We start from the raw sequence: 21,027 nt of genomic DNA, 5'->3' as shown, positions 1-21,027 counted from the left end.
TCTTCAAATATGGAAATGATCTCGTAAACCATTCTTGCAGGCATACTAAATCCTGGCACTATACCAAGTGCAAGTATTGTGGATATTTATTGTTGGAACTATGTATAAGATACTCTCAATTGTGTTTCAGGATTTTTTATCATTGGAACCCACACCCGCTTCCTGCACAATACCTTACAGTTTCCTCTTTTGCTCTTTCGTGTTCTCACTAAAGACTGGAGTCCTGACCAGGGTGCACCCCGTCTCATGCTCTATGACTGCAGGCATAGGCTCCAGCCCCCCAAGTAACCTTTAATTGGAGTAAGTGGAAAATGAATGGATGGCTGGATGGATGTTGTTGGTCGGGCAAAGTGTTAAAGTCTGTGCATCATCAGGTACCTCAATAAAGGTTCCAGTAGAGACCTGGAAGTTACTGAACCAACCTGTTTGATCAATAATTGCATAAAAGGAACACCTGACTCCCTTTTTTATTTTTAATTTGTTTATTTATTTATTTTTTTTTGAATGAATGGGTCATTGGTCAAGATTTTAGCAATGGTTCAATGGTTTTAAGGACATCATGTGCATGGTGATGATTTTTTTCTTTTTTTGAGGTTTGGACCCGGGTACTGCCAGGCACAAACATGACCACTGGAGGTGTTTGGTGATGGAGATATCTTTGCAAGAGAACAACAGTTCAAGTCTTTCAGGTCCTGGTGCTTCCTGTCTTTCTAGCCAGTGACCCAAGGTGACAACTGGGTGTCTTTGGTACCAGGTGTCTCAAGAGGATCCTTGGGTACTTCTGTAATGACTCTGTCAAATGAACAATTACTTTGACAGACTAAGATGAGGCATATCACTGGCACTGTAAGGGAATATCAGCTTGGACATTTTGTCCATGTCTCGATCCAGCATGTAGGTGCCAGGACAAGCCCAATTTTCTCCTGGCTGCAGCAGACAAATGGTTATTTTGGAGGTGTGGGAATGGACCAACTGTCCAGGACCAAAGGCAATTCGGTGAAGTTATGGATGCAGTGATTTCCATGTTTTTTACATGTTGGTGTTTTACCTGTGAGATTGGCTGGTTGACATACACCCAACCAGTCAGCGGGTTGACCCTGAGGTACTCCGGCTGTTCACTCGACATCGAGTAAGTGATGGCAGTGTTGGTTCCAAAATCATCGTCGTGAGCGGCCACTCGCAAAAAGCTCGTTCCAATCATGGTATCTTCACGAAGGAAGTCTGAAAGGAGACGAAGAAGAAACATGTTTTTGTTGTGTTGTCGCTCTGAAAGCTTCATCAATGCCAGTACCTACTCACACTCATATCGAAGGTTCTCAAACTTCGGACTGTTGTCGTTCTGGTCCAGGATCAGGATGTTGAGCTGACAGATGCCAATCAGCGGGTCAGCTGCCTGGTCGGTGGCGGTAACTGTCACTGCGTACTCCCGCTGTCGTTCACGATCAAATTTCCTGGCAGTCACAATTACTCCTGCAGGCAAGAAGACAGAAAGCATCATCAGACCATTATGTCACCACAAACGCTAATTATCCTCTCAGCATTTACTGTTCAACAAAAACATTTTTTGTCTTGCAGCTTTTCCACACAAATCAGCACCTTCTACATTTTAGAATTGAAAGGACGTTTGACATAACTGGCAGGATTCCGCAGGTGAGTCATTTATGTTCTGTGAAAAATGACCTTTTTTGTATTTTTTATATTTAAAGAGTTCTTTACCATTTAGAAACAGAGCTGTGTCATTCCAGACTGAAACTCCAGGCTCAGTGTTTCATTTTGCCCGCCTTCTGCAGATTGTCAGACTTATTTTTTCCATTTAGCATTAATGCACTTGTTGAAGTCTGAAAATGCCTTCAAAACATTTTCTGTGCATCAAAAGGGCAGCAAAAGTACAGTATGTGGAACTTATTGGTTTATGAAGGAAAATGAAACATGATGAATCACCCTGATGTTCTACAATTTATTCACGACACTGAAATTAAATATTTTGAGATGCTCTCACCACTACTTTAATTCTGTAAAAACTATTCAACTTAACCAGCACTTTTAGAATGTACAGACAGAATGCATAAAGCTTCAGATAATAAGTTTGCAACAGGTATATTCTTGGACCTTTTTAAAACTTTTGACATTGCCAACCATGATTTTTTTTATTCCAAACTGTTATAGTTCTGCTTTTCCTGGTAATGTTCATGAGTATCTACGAAATTATGTTGTTAGTGGTCATGAGTCAGAAAGGAAATTAATGCAATATGGCATACCTCAAGGTTCTATTTTAGGACATTTACTATTTGTCACTTAAAAACATGATTTTGCTTCAGTAAAAACTCTATCACTATATCTCCAAAACATCTCTGAACATTTGAGATTCACTGGCCACTGCGTATGTACAGTGTTAGAAAACAGGGCAATACTGACACTCGCTGTTGATGAGCCGTGTGAATAGAACAAACTTGAAAAGCGTGAGAATTCCCAAGTCATAATTGAAAATCAGACGATTTGTAAATGCCAACAGTGCACTGTGATTGGACACGTGTGGCTTTTCCCCTAAGGTGTCCCTGGATGAATGAAATTCCTCCAGGGGTGGGTAAGCCCCTCTATGTCACAATCATAATCAGGGACAAAGAGGGCTCTTATATATGTGGTTCTGAGTGAAGTAGTGGTCAATGTGGCACCTTTTCTGATATCATAATTACAAGATCTTTTCTCGTGATTACGAGATGAGGTGAGGATTTTTTTAACCAGTAAATGCAATGCGCTTAGCCGTGAAAGAGAGCGAGAAGTGAAAAAAAAACTACACTGAACAAAAAGATGGACTTACAGTGTGTTAATCAAGGACCATGGAGGGTCCTAGAAGAATGAAAGAAAGAGTGAAAGACACCGAATTTCACCGTTACAGATAACTCATGCTGGGTATGAGTTGCATGTCCTGCTGGTAACAATAATACTGTATATACCAATATCTCTAGAGAATGTTTAGCCTATACTTGCATTTGGTGCATAAAGCAGGTGCGTGAAGTTTTTAAATGCTATTCAGGAGCCCGATATTAGAGGTGCCTTTAAACTGCGCTGACATGCGCTGGCGCTACAGCCCTGCCTTTTGTTCACGTGAGTCAGATATGAGAAGATTGTTCTTTCCTTCTCAAACTATGTTGGTTTGCATATTTAATAGTTCAAATTTTTAAATAAACCGGAGTAGAAACCCACCAATTAAACAGGACCTTACACTTCTGGCCTAAAACAAAAATGTGCCCCCTGATGGAAATGCAAAGCTCCTCTGCAAATCTGTGTCTGGCGCTGGGTCTGTGTGCATGTCTTCCTGTACCGGTGTCTGGGTGGATGCTGAATGCAGGCACGGTGGAGTCTTTGTGCATGAAGCCGTATGTGACCCTGCCATTGGATCCTTCATCTGCGTCCACAGCATCGACCTGGAGCACAAATGTTCCTGCCGGCTGGTTTTCCAGGACGGATGTACTCTCCCGATACTGTTGACACTAAGGAGAAGGGAAAAGGAGGCAGGGAAGTCAATCAGAAGACCTACATCAGTGCATCCTTTTGTATAAAACCATAAGTAGGATTATGTGGGAGGAAAGGTTATTTATTTTGAAAAGATAAAAGATAAAGATTGTCGAATTGTTTCACACAATAATGAGTAACTAAATACTTGGTCATCCACCTTTTCTGTCAATTTAGTTTCTGCATTCAGTAACCCTTTTCAGCAGGGCAAATGCATTCTGTTGCAGAAAGCATTTGGGAAACATTGCTCTCCAACTGTTCATTGAATATGCACAGTTAATACATTAAAGATCCATTTCAATTAATGCACTCTGAAAGTATAGCGATTTTTTGGTAGCGATACGTATACAACACATGGTTACTTTATGGTCAAAGTTTGATATCAACCTTTAAGAACGACACCTGTCCTTCCCATTATAGTGCTTCAGCCTCACAGTTTCACAACGCCGCATGTAAACTCTGGGGAAAGTTAGTGAAATGTAAACTGTGTTAGCGGTGATCACGTTAGTTAGCTAGTGTTACTGGACTGAAGGCCATGGTGGATGTTGGTACTTTGGGACATTGGGGATAGATTAGATTAGATTAGATAGAACTATATTGATCCCTTGAGAAGACTCTCTCAGGGAAATTGAGGTTCCAGCAGCACTGAATAGCAGCACATAGGGTAAGAAGCACACAGAGTATCAAAAGTGAAAGTAAAAAAAAAAAAAAGTTTGCAAATACAAATATAAATACACAAATATAAATACCAGACATACTGATCAATACTGGTTTACTGGCTACCATGAGGAGTTGTACAGTCTGATGGCCTGAGGGATAAAGGATGTCCAAAGAACCAGAAATGTAATCTGATGGACAATCATATTTGTGTTCCATATCTCTTGCACATGTTCTTTACTATTTGACTGTGTGGACATTTGATTAATATGAACTGTTTCTTCTTTTGGCTGCTCCCATTAGGGGGCTCCACAATAGATCATCTGCCTCCATCTCACCCAATCCTCTGTATCTTCCTCTGTCACACCAACCACCTGCATGTCCTCCCTCAGCACATCCGGAAACCTCCTCTGTGGCCTCCCTCTTCTCTTCCTGCCTGGTGGCTCCATCCTCAGCATCCTTCTCCCTATATACCCTGGGTTCCTACCTCTGCACATGTCCAAACCATCTCAGTCTCACCTCACTGACTTTGTCTCCAAACTGTCCCACCTGGGCTGTCCCTCTGATATGTTCATTCCTAATCCTGTCCATCCTCGTCACTCCCAAAGAGAATCACAACATCTTCAGCTCCGCCTCCTGTCTTTTTGTTAGTGCCACCGTCTTGAAGCCGTCTAACATAACTTGTCTCACTACTGTCTTGTAAATATAACATTCCTCTTGCTTATATTCTTCGGTCACAAATCACTCCTCCCACCTTTCTCCACCCACTCCACCCTGCCTGTACTCTCTTCTTCACTTTCCTACCACACTCTCCATTACTTTGGACAGTTTATCCCAAGTATTTCATTTCATTTCATTTATTTATTTATTTCATTCATTTAAAAGAAAAAAAAAAAACTGAAAAGCAGAAATAAAGCATCTCCATTACCAGAATGAAAAGGAGCAGAGAGAAGAACAAGTCTTATATTTTCTGCCCCTTTTTACAATACAATCTTTCAATATCCAGTGTCATTTTTCAACATTATTTAACAGATTGTATTTCTTTAACTTGTCACATACCACTGACTTATTTCATAATTATGACCATTATTAAATAGATTACATCTCTGACAGGTTACATTTTTAAACTTAAAACATTTTATACATTATTAACAAATTACATTTTTTTTTTACTTCCTTACAGCCCACTAACTTATTTTATAGTTTCATACTTACTTAATACATCTAGTTTAATACGTTTTTTTAAATAATTTAAGCGACCTTAATTCTTTAATTTCTTTGTTGAGATTGTTCCATAATTTTACACCATTTACTGCAATACTCCGTTCTTTTACTCTGGTTCTGTATCTTGGTTTTCTAAAGACTTCTATTCCTTTCAGTTTATAACTACTTACTCTTTTCTCAAACATATTTTGAATGTTTGTTGGTAAAGCATTTTTATTAGCTTGGTACATTGTTTGTAATATTTTCAAATCGACCAAATCACGAAATTTAAGTACCCTGTACTTAATGAACAATGGATTAGATGGATCTCTAAAACCACTGTTGCTAATCACCCTTAAAGCCCTTTTCTGCAGAATAAACAAAGGTTGTATATAAGTTGTATATGTTGATCCCCAGATTTCTACACAATAAGTTAAATATGGGAAAATCAATGAATTGTACAATGTTAATAAACCATAACTATTTAATGAATATTTTACTTTATGCAAAACAGCAATGGCTTTCGCTATTTTTCCTTTTATGTAATTTATGTGTGACTTCCATGTAAGATCTTCATCAATTATGACTCCTAAAAATTTAATTTCTTTTACCCTTTGTATATCCATTCCATCTATTTGTAATGACATGTTATTTTTTTTTGCTCTGTCATTAAACAATATGAAATTTGTCTTATTAATATTTAGTGACAGTCTGTTTATATCAAACCAATGCTTAACCTTTTCCAATTCTGTTTTTATCACTTGTGCTACTTCCTGTATATCTGATCCAGAGTAAAACAGCATTGTATCATCAGCAAATAAAATGCTACCAAGCACATTAGATACATTCACAAAATCATTGATATACAAAATAAACAGTTTGGGTCCAAGTACTGATCCTTGTGGTACTCCATAAGCAATATTACACAATTCTGATTTGATATTATTTATCTGAACAAACTGTTTTCTGTTTTCTAAGTAGCTTTTTACCCACTGATGTGCAATACCTCTTATTCCATATTGTTGTAACTTGTGAAGCAATCTTGAGTGGTCAATAACATCAAAAGCTTTTTTCAAGTCAATAAAAATACTTACAAAATAATCCTTATTTTCTATTGTTGTTGATATTTTCTCTATTAATTCCATAATTGCCATAGCTGTCGAATGTTTTGTTCTGAATCCATACTGAGCATTATTTAAAATATGATGTTTCTCAGTGAATTTATCCAACCTTGTCACAAAAACCTTTTCCATAATTTTAGAAAACTGTGGAAGCAATGATACTGGCCTGTAATTAGAGAATTTATGTTTGTCTCCATTTTTATATAATGGGACTACCTTGGCAATTTTCATTTCATCTGGAAAAATCCCTGTTGACAGAGACAGATTGCAAATATAAGTAAATGGTTCAATAACAGTTTCTATTATACTTTTTACAGTCATCATGTCTAAATCTTCATGGTCAGTTGTTCTTTTGCTTACACAGTTTTTTACAATATTTCTTATTTCATCTTTTTCCACATTGTCCAGGAAAATACTATTGACCGTATTTACAAGTGTATGTAATGTATCTTCTACTATTGGTTTATTTCCCACCAGACTTGATCCTACATTTGAAAAATAATCATTAAACCTATTTGCCACTTCTTTTATGTCATATATCTCTTTATTTTCTTTGACAAAGTAATTTGGAAAAGTTGTTTTCGCTCCATCACTTTCAATCACACTTTTTATAATTCCCCATGTTGCCCTCATATTATCTTTATTCTTATTTAATTGTTCACTATAATAATCTTTTTTTTGTTTCCTAATTATTGTCAATAGTTTATTTTTATATTTTTTGTATCTGTGTTCTGTTTCCTTTGTTTGCATTTTTAAAAAGCACCTGTATAAATAGTTTTTCTTTGCACAAGCATTTTTTATTCCCTTTGTCAGCCATGGTTTATTTACTCTTTTCTTACTAATTTCTATTAATTTACAGTTTTTATTATATGATTTCATCAATATTTTCATAAATGAGTTATATGCTACATTAACATCACTGACATAAACGTCTTCCCAATTTTGATTTTTAAGATCATATTTTAATGCCTCTAAGGCTTTTACTGACTTTTCTTCTCTTTTAAAGTTTATAACAGTTTTTTTCTTGTACCTATTTTTATATTTAAATATTGAAAAGACTGGTAAATGATCACTAACATCTGTCATCAAGATCCCATTCCTGATAATTTCATCTGTTCTATTTGTAAATATATTGTCGATTACCATTGCACTTTGCGATGTGATTCTGGTTGGTTTTGTTATCAAGTGGAATAACCCCAAACTATACATTGAATTCACAAAATCACTTATTCTTTGGCAACTGGAGCTTTCTATGTTAATGTTAAAGTCTCCACATATAAAAAGCGTTTTGTTTTTAATTTGATGGAATAGCTCTATTATTCTATCTGTAAATTTCACAACACAAGTGTCTGGTGCTCTGTATACACAAGTGATTAAAATATTTTTAGATGTTTCATGTACAAGTTCCACTGTTACAATTTCTATGATGTCATCCACAGTTGTCATTTCTTCTACAATTGTACATATCAGATATGCCTTTATGTACAGAGCAACACCACCACCCCTTTTATCTCTTCTGTTCACAAAATACAGCTCATATCCCTCTATTTGAACATCAGCCATGAGATCATCATTAAGCCAAGATTCAGTGATTGCAACAATACTAAATCTATTTTTAAACTGATTTAAATAATCTTTTATTTGCGACATTTTACAATACAAGCTTCGACTGTTTATATGTAAGAGTGACAGGGTATCTTCTGCAATTTTTTCACTATTTAGCTGTTCTACCGTATAATACTCACAACCAATCGTTTTTAAGTCAAATATACTTTCATCAATATTAGTGTCTATGTCATATATTTTATCATCTATTTAAATTCATCTACTTTCACCACTTCTACTCCTTGTAACTGCACTATTCCACTGGGCTCCCTCTCATTCACACACATGTACTCAGTCTTGTTCCTACTGACCCTGCTCTCCAGAGCGAATGACCACCTCTCCGGTCTAGATTCAACCTCTCTCCTCTCACTACAGATCACAATGTCATCTGCAAACATCATAGTCCATGGAGACTCTTGTCTGATCTCGTTGTTCAGCCTGTCAAGTGTCTTTTCGACTGCACATCTCACTGCTTTCACACTGTCCTTGTACATGTCCTGCACCATGCTCACATACTTATCTGCCACTCCAAACTTCGTCATACAATACGACAACTCAACTCTTGGCACCCTGTCATAATATTTCTCTAAATCCACAAACACACAATGCAACTCCTTCTGATCTTCTCTATCCTTCCCCATCAGCACTCTCAGAGCAAACATTTCATGCTCTTTTCTCAGTATGAAACCATATTGCTGCTCACAGTTCTTCACCTGTTTTCCTAAGTGTAGCTTCTAATATTCTTTCCCATATGCTTCTATCATTACTCCAGCTGTACACACCACCCTTATTCTTAAAAAACAGGACTAGTACACTTCTCTAGTCCTCAGGCATCCTCTTACTTTATGAAAATCCACTGCCATCTCTCCTAAACATTTCCATGCCTTCACTGGAATGTCATCTAGACCAACTGCTTTTCCACTCTTCGTCCTCTTAATAGCTGTCCTCACTTCATCCTTATTAATCTCTTATACTTCATAATTTCCGCATCATCATCATCCAGCCTCTCTCTCTCTCTCTCTCTCTCTCTCTCTCTCTCTCTCACACACACACACACACACACAGATACACACACAAAAACACATTTTCTTCTTTAATGAGTTCCTAAAAATATTCCCTCTACTTTCACAACACAATCTCTTCGCTTGACAGCACATTACCATCTACATCCTTTATCACCCTCACCTGCTACACATCCTTTCCAGCTTGATATATCTGTCTGGCCAATCTGTACAAGTCCTTTTCTCTTTGCTTAGTATTCAGTTCATGTACAACTAGCGATATGTCTTTTGCCATTATCCTTCAACTTCTGTCAATTTCAATTAAATTTCAATTTATTTTTATTCATATAGCGCCAAATCACAACAAGCTTGCCTCAAGGTGCTTCACACAAGTAAGGTCTAACCTTACCAACCCCACAGCAACAGTGGTAAGGAAAAACTCTCTCAAGCAGACCAGGCTCAAAGGGGTGACCCTTTGCTTCGGCCATGCTACAGACACAAATACCAAGCAATTCAGAAAATGAACATACAGGAAATGTTGCCGGTCGGTGCACAGGATGGTTTCTGGAACACCTTGAGAATGCAAAGCCTGGGCCGGTACGTAGGGTTTAATTAGGTCAGCTAGTTAGGGAGGTGCCAGATCTCGTTGTACTCCTGCCTACTTTCTTCTTCTGTCTGACTATACTAATTCTTTTTTGCTAACTTCTTTCTCCTTATACGTTCCTGATCATTTTCATTAAGCCACCAAGTCTCCTTGTCTTCCTTGCGATGTCCACATGTCAGCACCTCCCTAGTTATCTGCCTCACCACAAATGCAGTACTTTTCCAGTTGTCCAAAATCACGTCACCTCCACCCAGTGCCTGTCTCAACTCCTTCCTGAATTTCACACAACATTGTTCCTCCTTCAGCTTCCACCATCTGATCCTTTGCAGAGCTCTCATTTTCTTCCTCGTTTTTCACCTCCAAAGTCATCCTACAAACCATCATCCAATGCTGTTCAGCTACACTCTCCCCTGCCACCACCTTGGAGTCCCCAATTTCTTTTAAGTTGAACTCCTACAAAGAATGTAGTTCACCTGACACCAATGTATTTCAGGTGAATGAATGTAGGTTGCACTAACACACTGACAAAGTGAGGAACGTTGGGTTATTTTTGATCCTACATTGTCCTTTGACCTACACATACAGAGATATTACAAGGACTGCTTTCTTCCACCTGCAAAACATATCAAAGAATCGTCCCACCCTGTCTATGCCTGATGCAGAGACTCTGATCCAGGCATTTGTCTCTTCTAGAAAAAAAAAAAAACTCCAATGTTTTATTTTCTGGTTTACCTCAGTCCAACATTATGAATCTCCAATTGGTTCAAAATGCGGCTGCCAGAGTTTTGACCCAGTTGGTGTCTCTTCACTGGCTTCCTGTCTTGGTGAGGTCAGATTTTAAGGTTCTGTTACTAACCTTTAAAAGTATTCATGGACTAGCAACTCCCGACTTCGTTGACCTAATTAAACCCTATGTACCGACCGGGCTCAGCGTTCTCAGGGCGCAGGACTACTTTGTGTCTCTTAGTTGAATTAAAAAGTCTGTGGGCCACAGAGCTTTCTCTTATGATTCACCTGTTTTGTGGAATGATCTCCCTACAGAGATAAAACAGTCAGATTCTGTAGAGACGTTCAAGTCCAGAATTAAGACGCACTTATTTTCCCTTTTGTATGACTAGCACACTGACACAGTATAGTGCTGCGCTTCTTACCTCTTTAAATCATCTTATTATCAACGGAACAGGTCTCAGCCTCACATCATCTTAATTCTGGGTCTTTTACTGAAGCTTAGGGCGAACAGCCGGCAATCAATTTAGCATTTGCTCTGCTTTCCTGTCGATTTATTGCTAGTGAACTCATACCTTAGGTGCAGTTTTTCCGGCCAACTGATTCTGCTTTTTTTTTTTTTTTCTGTCCGAAGTACTGACGACACCTCACAAGGGTAACAACTGTACACCACAGGGTGCTGGACTGACTGCGAGATGTCATGGCTGAAACTGAAACAGCACACTGCAGTCTGCTTTTGCATTATGCTCAGCCAGGAGGATGGGCCCACTGATGGCGTGAGGGCCGGAGGCTGGCCCTGCATCCCAAGGTGTTGGATGACCCCCTGCCTTGCTTGTGTGGTCATATCAATAATGGACTGTGTTTTTTATGTTGTTCTGGTTTTCTGTTTCCTGTTTCTTCAGCTTGTAACAACATTGTGAAAACCTTGTAAGTGTTAGAATGGCCTAAGCACTGGGTCACCACTCTGAATCTGGTCTGCTAGAGGTTTCTTCCTCATCTTCATCTAAGGGAGTTTTTCCTTACTGCTCTTGCCTGTGTGCTTGCTCTAGGGGTTGGTAAGGTTAGGCCTTACTAGTGTAAAGCTCCTTGAGGCAGTTTTGTTGTGATTTGGTGCTATATATATATATATATATATATATATATATGAAATAAATTGAATTGAATTGAATTGAAACCTGTGACAACTTTCCTCCACTGTTATATGTCGCCTGTGCTGCTACATTTTCTTAAAGTAAGTATGAAAAGCCATTTCCATGTATGATTAAGGTCCTGGTATTTCCTTTTGTACTATAGTATAGGCTTGGGAGACCTCAACATTATCCAGTGACCTAAGATGATGTCTCAGTGTGTTCTCTGTGGAAGATCCTTAAATATTACTGAAATGAGTGTCAAACCACTGGTTTGTTGGACAGACTCAGGTGAGGTCACTTGCAGCACTATCCTCATGTAGAGTGTGTGTCCACCAAGATGTCCATCTAGGTGGATATCATCCAGACCTCATCTGAAAACTAATATTTCCGTTGCAGTTTTCCTCTTTCATGCCTTCACATTGCAGTGAATTCACGTGACTTCCTGGAGTCTTCCTTGATGTTCACACATACATTCTGCTTGAGGCCTGATGCAAAGTAGCAGTTCTACATTTGGGTTTTCAAAGATATTGTCAATCAGTGAAGAGCAGACACAAAAAGCTTTGTTCTGCTCATGTGAAGGCTGCCTGAGATTTGCTCACTCTGTCTACTGCCATTATTCTCTTTTGTCTGTCATCTCACAGTCCAATTCATGCTGTGTCTGTATCTTGTGTTTCTCTTGCCTCCCTGTCTCACTGGCGTCTTTGCGCTGACTTCCACAGGCTGACTACAAAACACAAGGAAGACCACAGTACACTTTGCTGGTGTGTTTCTATAACTTTGACCTGTTATTTTCTTCCCTTTTTTCAGTCACGTCCTCTTCCTTTTCTCTATTCCTCTCTTCGTTTATCTTACATTCTTGTGTTGTACGACAAAGCTTTTGTGTAACTACGCCCAGCATTAATCCGAGCAGGATGCTCCTTATTTTAACCAACAAAATTACACCGATCAAACCAGATTGATTGTCTTGTTATGTTTGTTCATCTTGGATGGGTTTTGAGTTGGAAGGATTACAAAATATGTGATGAGTGTTTACCAGCTGCTTACTTTTGTTTGTTTTCAAAGACCATAAAGGATATTAACATAGAACCAAAACTATTTGGGAACAGTAATAAATACTTTTTGTGTAGCACAGATCCAACATATTATTCCTTTGTCTTCACTGTAATCTTCAAAAATGGCTAACTTTGTATTCAGGTTTTATATGTTTGTGCCATAAGTCACCTAATGAATATTTTCATCCATCCATCAAAATATCAATAACCATAAAGAATGTAAACACTTAACCACACATGAGACTTTTATAGGACAAAATATTGAAATATTTCCAAATGTACCACCATTATGATGTAGTATAATATAATTCACTATATAAGTAACTCAGTGGTTGACCTTCTTCCCTCAAAGTAAGAAGGTCTTGGGTTTGATTTTGTCCCTGCTCAGCTCCTTTCTGTGTGGAGGTTGCATGTTCTCCCTGTTTCTGTGTGAGTTTCTTCCCAAAATCAAAAACATGCTCATGACAGTCTGCTCCTTTCTCTGTCTACATATGGGGTTGGGCACTGGATTATGGCTGCCCACTGCTCCTATTGGTTGGAGAGTGTCCAGTTGTAATTAAGATGGTTACATGCAGAGGAAAAATCCTGCCCGTGTTCCTCCAGCGGCTATGTTTGAAGAAACTGCAGAGTGCAACTTTTGTCTGTTGCATCAGCAGTTGCAACTTCATGGTGGGACAGAAAAGGATTTTCTGCAAAGATGTGAAATTTTGGCTAGAGTTTGTCAGAAGACACATCAAAAAACTGAATTTCAATTTGTTTTCTTGTACAAAAATCCATCTCTATCCCTCTTCACCATGAACCTGTGACTGGTGATGCAAGAGATTAAACTTGCATGATGCACAGTTGACACTACCAGAACGTCTTGTTTCATTTCAACTCCATTGCTGCAGTGCACTGATCTGTATATATTACTGGATAACTCATTAGCCCACACACTCCGTACAATCCACTGAAGCAAACTGGCAGCCATCTTGCCACTCCGAATTTATACAGACGCACATATATATGCACATAGACAACTTACTAGAACATCAACAATTTCAAGTAAAAACTGACCTGATTCTCTCATTTACTTGGTTTTGTTCTTCTAATAACGTAAGATTGAGCCTTCCTAATCTACAACCCCTGGCAAAAATTATGGAATCACCGGCCTCAGAGGATGTTCATTCAGTTGTTTAATTTTGTAGAAAAAAAGCAGATCACAGACATGACACAAAACTAAAGTCATTTCAAATGGCAACTTTCTGGCTTTAAGAAACACTATAAGAAATCAAGAAAAAAAGATTGTGGCAGTCAGTAACAGTTACTTTTTTAGACCAAGCAGAGGAAAAAATCACCCTGTAAATTTTCATCATCCCCAAAACTAACACCTGCATCATATCAGATCTGCTCGTTAGTCTGCATCTAAAAAGGAGTGAACAGACCTTGGAGAGCTGTTGCACCAAGTGGACTGAGAGAGATGTCAATTGAAACAAAGGAGAGGATTATCAAACACTTAAAAGAGGGTAAATCATCACGCAATGTTGCAAAAGATGTTGGTTGTTCACAGTCAGCTGTGTCTAAACTCTGGACCAAATACAAACAACATGTGAAGGTTGTTAAAGGCAAACATACTGGTAGACCAAGGAAGACATCAAAGCGTCAAGACAGAAAACTTAAAGCAATATGTCTCAAAAATCGAAAAATGTACAACAAAACAAATGAGGAACGAATGGGAGGAAACTGGAGTCAACGTCTGTGACCGAACTGTAAGAAACCGCCTAAAGGAAATGGGATTTACATACAGAAAAGCTAAACGAAAGGCATCATTAACACCTAAGCAGAAAAAAACAAGGTTACAATGGGCTAAGGAAAAGCAATTGTGAACTGTGGATGACTGGATGAAAGTCATATTTAGTGATGAATCTCAAATCTGCATTGGGCAAGGTGATGATTCTGGAACTTTTGTTTGGTGCCGTTCCAATGAGATTTATAAAGATGACTGCCTGAAGAGAACATGTACATTTCCACAGTCATTGATGATATGAGGCTGCATGTCAGGTAAAGGCACTGGGGAGATGGCTGTCATTACATCATCAATAAATGCACAAGTTTATGTTGATATTTTGGACAATTGAAAGGATGTTTGGGGACGATGAAATCATTTTTCAAGATGATAATGCATCTTGCCATAGAGCAAAATTCCTTGCAAAAAGACACATAGGGTCAATGTCAATGAGCAGATCTGATTTGATGCAGGTGTTAATTTGGGGGATGAAAATTTACAGGGTGATTCCATAATTTTTTCATCAGAATTGAGTGATTCCATGTTTTTTTCCTCTGCTTGGTCTAAAAAAGTAACCGTTACTGACTGCCTCAATCTTTTTTTCTTGATTTCTTATAGTGTTTCTTAAAGCCAGAAAGTTGCCATTTGAAATGACTTTAGTTTTGTGTCATGTCTGTGATCTGCTTTTTTTCTACAAAATTAAACAACTGAATGAACATCCTCTGAGGCTGGTGATTCCATAATTTTTGCCAGGGGTTGTATGTCTGCATGATCAGCTATTTGATTTATTTTCTTTATTTTATTACTTTGACACGTTCTTCTCTTCCATTCTCACTTACTTATATCTCACTGGGACAAATACTCAATTTGAAAAATGACCATTCTTTAATCAAAGTTAATACAAGTTTTGTGGAATAATCAGCACACTTTTATACACACACACGCACACACACACACACACACATATATATATATATATATATATATATATATAATGTGTTTTAAAGAACCCAAAAACAATAAGTATATTGAGCTATTTTCATTAGTTACTTCCTCCAAACCATCAACATGTCTATTAGACCCCATTCCTACCAGGCTGCTCAAGGAAGCCCTACCATTATTTAATGTTTCAATCTTAAATATGATCAATCTATCTTTATTAGTTGGCTATGTACCACAGGCTTTTAAGGTGGCAGTAATTAAACCATTACTTAAAAAGCCATCACTTGACCCAGCTATCTTAGCTAATTATAGGTCAATCTCCAACCTTTCTTTTCTCTCAGAAATTCTTGAAAGGGTAGTTGTAAAACAGCTAACTGATCATCTGCAGAGGAATGGTCTATTTGAAGAGTTTCAGTCAGGTTTTAGAATTCATCATAGTACAGAAACAGCATTAGTGAAGGTTACAAATGATCTTCTTATGGCCTCAGACAGTGGACTCATCTCTGTGCTTGTTCTGTTAGACCTCAGTGCTGCTTTTGATACTGTTGACCATAAAATTTTATTACAGAGATTAGAGCATGCCATAGGTATTAAAGGCACTGCGTTGCGGTGGTTTGAATCATATTTATCTAATAGATTACAATTTGTTAATGTAAATGGGGAATCTTCTTCACAGATTACGGTTAATTATGGAGTTCCTCAAGGTTCTGTGCTAGGACCAATTTTATTCACTTTATACATGCTTCCCTTAGGCAGTATTATTAGACGGCATTGCTTACATTTTCATTGTTACGCAGATGATACCCAGCTTTATCTATCCATGAAGCCAGAGGACACACACCAATTAGCTAAACTGCAGGATTGTCTTACAGACATAAAGACATGGATGACTTCTAATTTCCTGCTTTTAAACTCAGATAAAACTGAAGTTATTGTACTTGGCCCCACAAATCTTAGAAACATGGTGTCTAACCAGATCCTTACTCTGGATGGCATTACCCTGACCTCTAGTAATACTGTGAGAAATCTTGGAGTCATTTTTGATCAGGATATGTCATTCAATGCGCATATTAAACAAATATGTAGGACTGCTTTTTTGCATTTACGCAATATCTCTAAAATTAGAAAGGTCTTGTCTCAGAGTGATGCTGAAAAACTAATTCATGCATTTATTTCCTCTATGCTGGACTATTGTAATTCATTATTATCAGGTTGTCCTAAAAGTTCCCTGAAAAGCCTTCAGTTAATTAAAAATGCTGCAGCTAGAGTACTAACAGGGACTAGAAGGAGAGAGCATATCTCACCCACATTGGCCTCTCTTCATTGGCTTCCTGTTAATTCTAGAATAGAATTTAAAATTCTTCTTCTTACTTATAAGGTTCTGAATAATCAGGTCCCATCTTATCTTAGGGACCTCATAGTACCATATCACCCCAATAGAGCGCTTCGCTCTCAGACTGCAGGCTTACTTGTAGTTCCTAGGGTTTGTAAGAGTAGAATGGGAGGCAGAGCCTTCAGCTTTCAGGCTCCTCTCCTGTGGAACCAGCTCCCAATTCAGATCAGGGAGACAGACACCGTCTCTACTTTTAAGATTAGGCTTAAAACTTTCCTTTTTGCTAAAGCTTATAGTTAGGGCTGGATCAGGTGACCCTGAACCATCCCTTAGTTATGCTGCTATAGACTTAGACTGCTGGGGGGTTCCCATGATGCACTGAGTGTTTCTTTCTCCTTTTGCTCTGTATGCACCACTCTGCATTTAATCATTAGTGATTGATCTCTGCTCCCCTCCACAGCATGTCTTTTTCCTGGTTCTCTCTCTCAGCCCCAACCAGTCCCAGCAGAGGACTGCCCCTCCCTGGGCCTGGTTCTGCTGGGGGTTTCTTCCTGTTAAGAGGGGGTTTTTCCTTCCCACTGTCGCCAAGTGCTTGCTCACAGGGGGTCGTTTTGACCGTTGGGGTTTTTACGTAATTATTGTATGGCCTTGCCTTACAATATAAAGTGCCTTGGGGCAACTGTTTGTTGTGATTTGGCGCTATATAAATAAAATTGATTGATTGATTGATATCAAATCAACATCAGAGATGGGTGAATGTGCTTTTCTGGCATTACAAGCAGTCTTTCCTTTGTCCAAAACACTGATATCATCCATTTATTTTGAAAGAAAGGTTGTGTTGTACCTCCCTGGAAAGGAAAGAGTTGTAGACTGATCTCTGTGCAAAGAGAGTTCGTTCTCAACAGGATGAAGTCCCTGTGTTTTCTGTCATTCTGCACCCAATGGACTGATACATCACTCTTCCTGTTGCACCTATTGTGGGCCATAGGTTTCTCCAAAAATCTGCAAAATGATTTTTATGCTTTTCATTTAAATTTCATTCAAGTTTGTGTAATCTGCTGCCACATTTTTTTTCTCCGACTTGTCACAGCATTTCTGAGGGTTATGATAAGTTGGAGCCTGTCCAAGCAGTCATATTTGACTGAAGGTACTGATGTTGACCTTGACCATTAACAGATTTAAAGATTTCTTTATGGCCAGTGCTAAGGACTGCGTTTTGAAGTTGACAACCCAAACTAAGCGTCCCTTTACACATAACATGAAAGATGCAGAAACCGAAAGAAACTCTGCGAACCAACCATGAAATGGGGAACCACAAAACATTCCACCTGTTGTCGCGAGGGACGCACGGTCACACAGGTGTGCATGACACACTGGTGATGCTTTCATGCATGCTTGTGCATGAACACAGTCCGAGCAACTGGAACGTGTTGCACCACATCGCGATGCTGTTGTGGGAAAAATAAATAACCACAAAAAAAAACAACAACAACAACAAAAAAAAACAGCTGGAACATGTTTCACCACTTTGCGCTGCTGATGTGGTGAAAAAGGAAAAAAAAACAACAGCTGGAACGTGTGGAACCACATTGTGCACTGCTGTGGAGAAACAGAAAATAAAAAATACATGCCACCCGCGGGATTCGAACCTTCAATTTACAAAAGCTCTGATTAACAGATGGAAACTTTACCACTGTGCTACCATCACTGTCCTATAACAGGAGTGTAAAATGCCTAAATCAAGAAGGAGGGAATTAAAAAAAAAGAGAGAAATTAGATGATGTAGACAAAGAGGAAGTCTTTAATTTTTGCCGTAATATGTGAAAAAACAACATTGGTTACAGCGTATTGTTGGTGATACGTGACTGAAAATGGGGTATTTGCTGCACTGTCAGTGAGTCACTGGCCAGCGATCAGCTGAAAGGCAGCTTGCTGTGCTGTGCATGCTCTGGCTGGCCGCTCCCCATCACATAAATATCAGCATGTCATGCAACTGTGCTCCCCTCCTAACATGCACCCACTTGTTGCGGGGAGGGGGGGGTGCAACATGTGTGATACACATGCACGACACATGTGTTGAGGTGGAGCTGACACTCTGGCACGCAACATATGTGTTGCTTGGCAACTCTTAGACAACACTTAGACAAATTTCATAGCCAGCTTGAAAGTGGTTGCGTGCTCACTATTTTTGTGCTAACAGCACAAATGGCCACACATTTTCAAAGTGTCCAGCGAGTGGTGTTGGATGTTCGTGTGCGTCACCTGGAATTTGGCTGACACCTGCTCCGAGAGGGTCGACTGGGCTCTCACAGGGCACACTCTGTCTTTCAGCCGCTGCTGTGCACAAATAGTTGTAGTGACAGGTGTATGAGGCATGGAGGCAGCTCAGATTTTTCACGAATGGCATGCAATTCCTCCTTCGTGCGCTAGTCGGCTTCAATCAATTTATGTGTGAAGGGGCCCTATACGGTCATTCCATATGAAAACCAAGCCCAGCTTGCACAGGCACTGGCTTTGGTAAAATGTACTAAGAAGATCTGCTGATCAAATCTTTTAAAATTGATCTATTCAAGCCAGTCATAGGACCCATTTTGATGTATGGTTCAGAAACCTGGAGACTTAATTCCCAACTATACAAGCATGTAGTTGGCTGCCATACAAATCTCCTGGAAAGATACATAATTTATCATGGTCCTCACATCCCACACTCAAGCAAATATACAGGAACCTTCCACCACGAAACGAGTGTCTAATTCAACATTAGGCTCAATTAGCTGGTAACTGCAGCTTGTCTCCAACCCAATGCCGTGGAAACCATCAAAGAACAAGAAAATGGCATTTCCAGACCTAGTCAGTTGGACATCAGCATTTGTGTCACAGATCTGGGTGCAGCCATGATGATGACCACATCAAACCAACATGCAGCTCCCAGTTTGTGGTCTCAGATTTACTTCAATTTCACTTATTTTGTAGATAATAGGGCCAATATTAAACTTAATAAATGTTTCCTTGGTTACTGTATTTAGTTCTCAATTTATGAAATAAGCATCTGTTTGTCATTTTACCAGAAATCCATTTTCTGAGACCACTGCCTGACATACCAAGCCTGTTGAAATAAAAGGAATGTGGTTTTGAAAGTATCATGATGATATCATTTAAATGTAGAAATAAGTATCCTGAATGCTTTATAACGGAGAAAATTTGTCTCAAAGTGGGACTGAGCCCTCAAATTCCATATTTTTAAAATGGATAATCAGTCCAGGTGAAGCCCCCCTTCCAGAGACATGGCACTTGAAAAGTTGACAAGAAAATAAGCAGCTGTGCCAAAAGTGTCATGCCTCCGTTTTGAAAATTCTGGGTGGAAAACAATTTTTTTTCTAATCTACAAAATATGTGAAAATGAAGAAAATCTGAGACCATGAACTGCGAGAGACTTGTTGCTTTCATCTGGATTGACAAGTAATGAGTTTCTTTGGGGTCAAGTTTGAGGTCAAATTTCCAGATAATGTCCTGAAAGCAGATTTTCAGAGATGCCTTTACTCCAGATTGCAGAAGCACATCATGAATAGGGGGTTATGACCTGCTTCAATGCTTTATTGAGTTGCCAGAGGGCCGATATTGTACAGCCAATAGTTTATACACTTACCGGCCATATTATTAGGTACACCAGTCCAATTGCTTGTTAACAAAAGAAGCTTATCAGCCAATCACATGACAGCAACTGAGTGCATTTACACATCTAGACACAGTGAAGATGACATGTTGAAGATCAAACAGATCATCAGAATGGGGAAGAAAGAGGATTTAAGTGACTTTGAATGTGCTGGTGCCAGACGGGCTGGTGTGAGTATTTCACAAACTGATCAAACTGACCTACTGGGATTTTCAAGCACAACTATCTCTAGGGTTTACAAAGAATGGTCCAAAAAAGAGAAGATATCTAGTGAGCAGCAGTTGTGTGGATGAAAATGCCTTGTTGAGAGGATGTGGTCTGTTCAGAGGATGATGGACAGACTGGTTGAATGGGTGACTGTGTGATGCCATCATGTCAATATGAACCAACATCTCTGAGGACTGTTTCCAAACCCTTGTTCAATCTATGACATGAAGAATTAAGGGACTTCTGAAGGCAAAAGGGGGTTCTACCCAGTGGCAGCAAGGTGTACCTAATGAAGTGGCCGGTGAATGTACACACGCTTCCACCCATCCAATTTACAACAACAGAAATCTGACATTGAAATCTAGAAATAATATAACTAAGAAGCACATCATAATTATTTAAGGTTATTTAAAAGTCCTATTAAAGCTGGGATAAAAGAAGTCTTAAATCTGTTATTTGTAAATCTATGTCATAACTTAGAGTATGTTTTCACAC

At 38.8% G+C, this 21,027-nt stretch overlaps 1 protein-coding gene across 1 annotated transcript in view; it reads right to left on the bottom strand.

Moving 5' to 3' along the window:
- Nucleotides 1-21,027, bottom strand: part of si:ch211-186j3.6 (neural-cadherin) — a 1,133,875-nt gene that overhangs the window by 537,953 nt on the left and 574,895 nt on the right. Inside the window, 3 exon segments of the mRNA XM_034183518.1 lie at nucleotides 1,049-1,221; nucleotides 1,300-1,470; nucleotides 3,323-3,491. Of these exon segments, the coding sequence (XP_034039409.1) occupies nucleotides 1,049-1,221; nucleotides 1,300-1,470; nucleotides 3,323-3,491 (513 nt within the window).

The sequence above is a fragment of the Thalassophryne amazonica genome, chromosome 2, assembly GCF_902500255.1.
Source record: "Thalassophryne amazonica chromosome 2, fThaAma1.1, whole genome shotgun sequence".
Lineage (NCBI taxonomy): Eukaryota > Metazoa > Chordata > Actinopteri > Batrachoidiformes > Batrachoididae > Thalassophryne > Thalassophryne amazonica.
The sequence above is the reverse complement of the archived record's forward strand: the minus strand, read 5'-3'. Positions and strand labels throughout refer to the sequence as shown.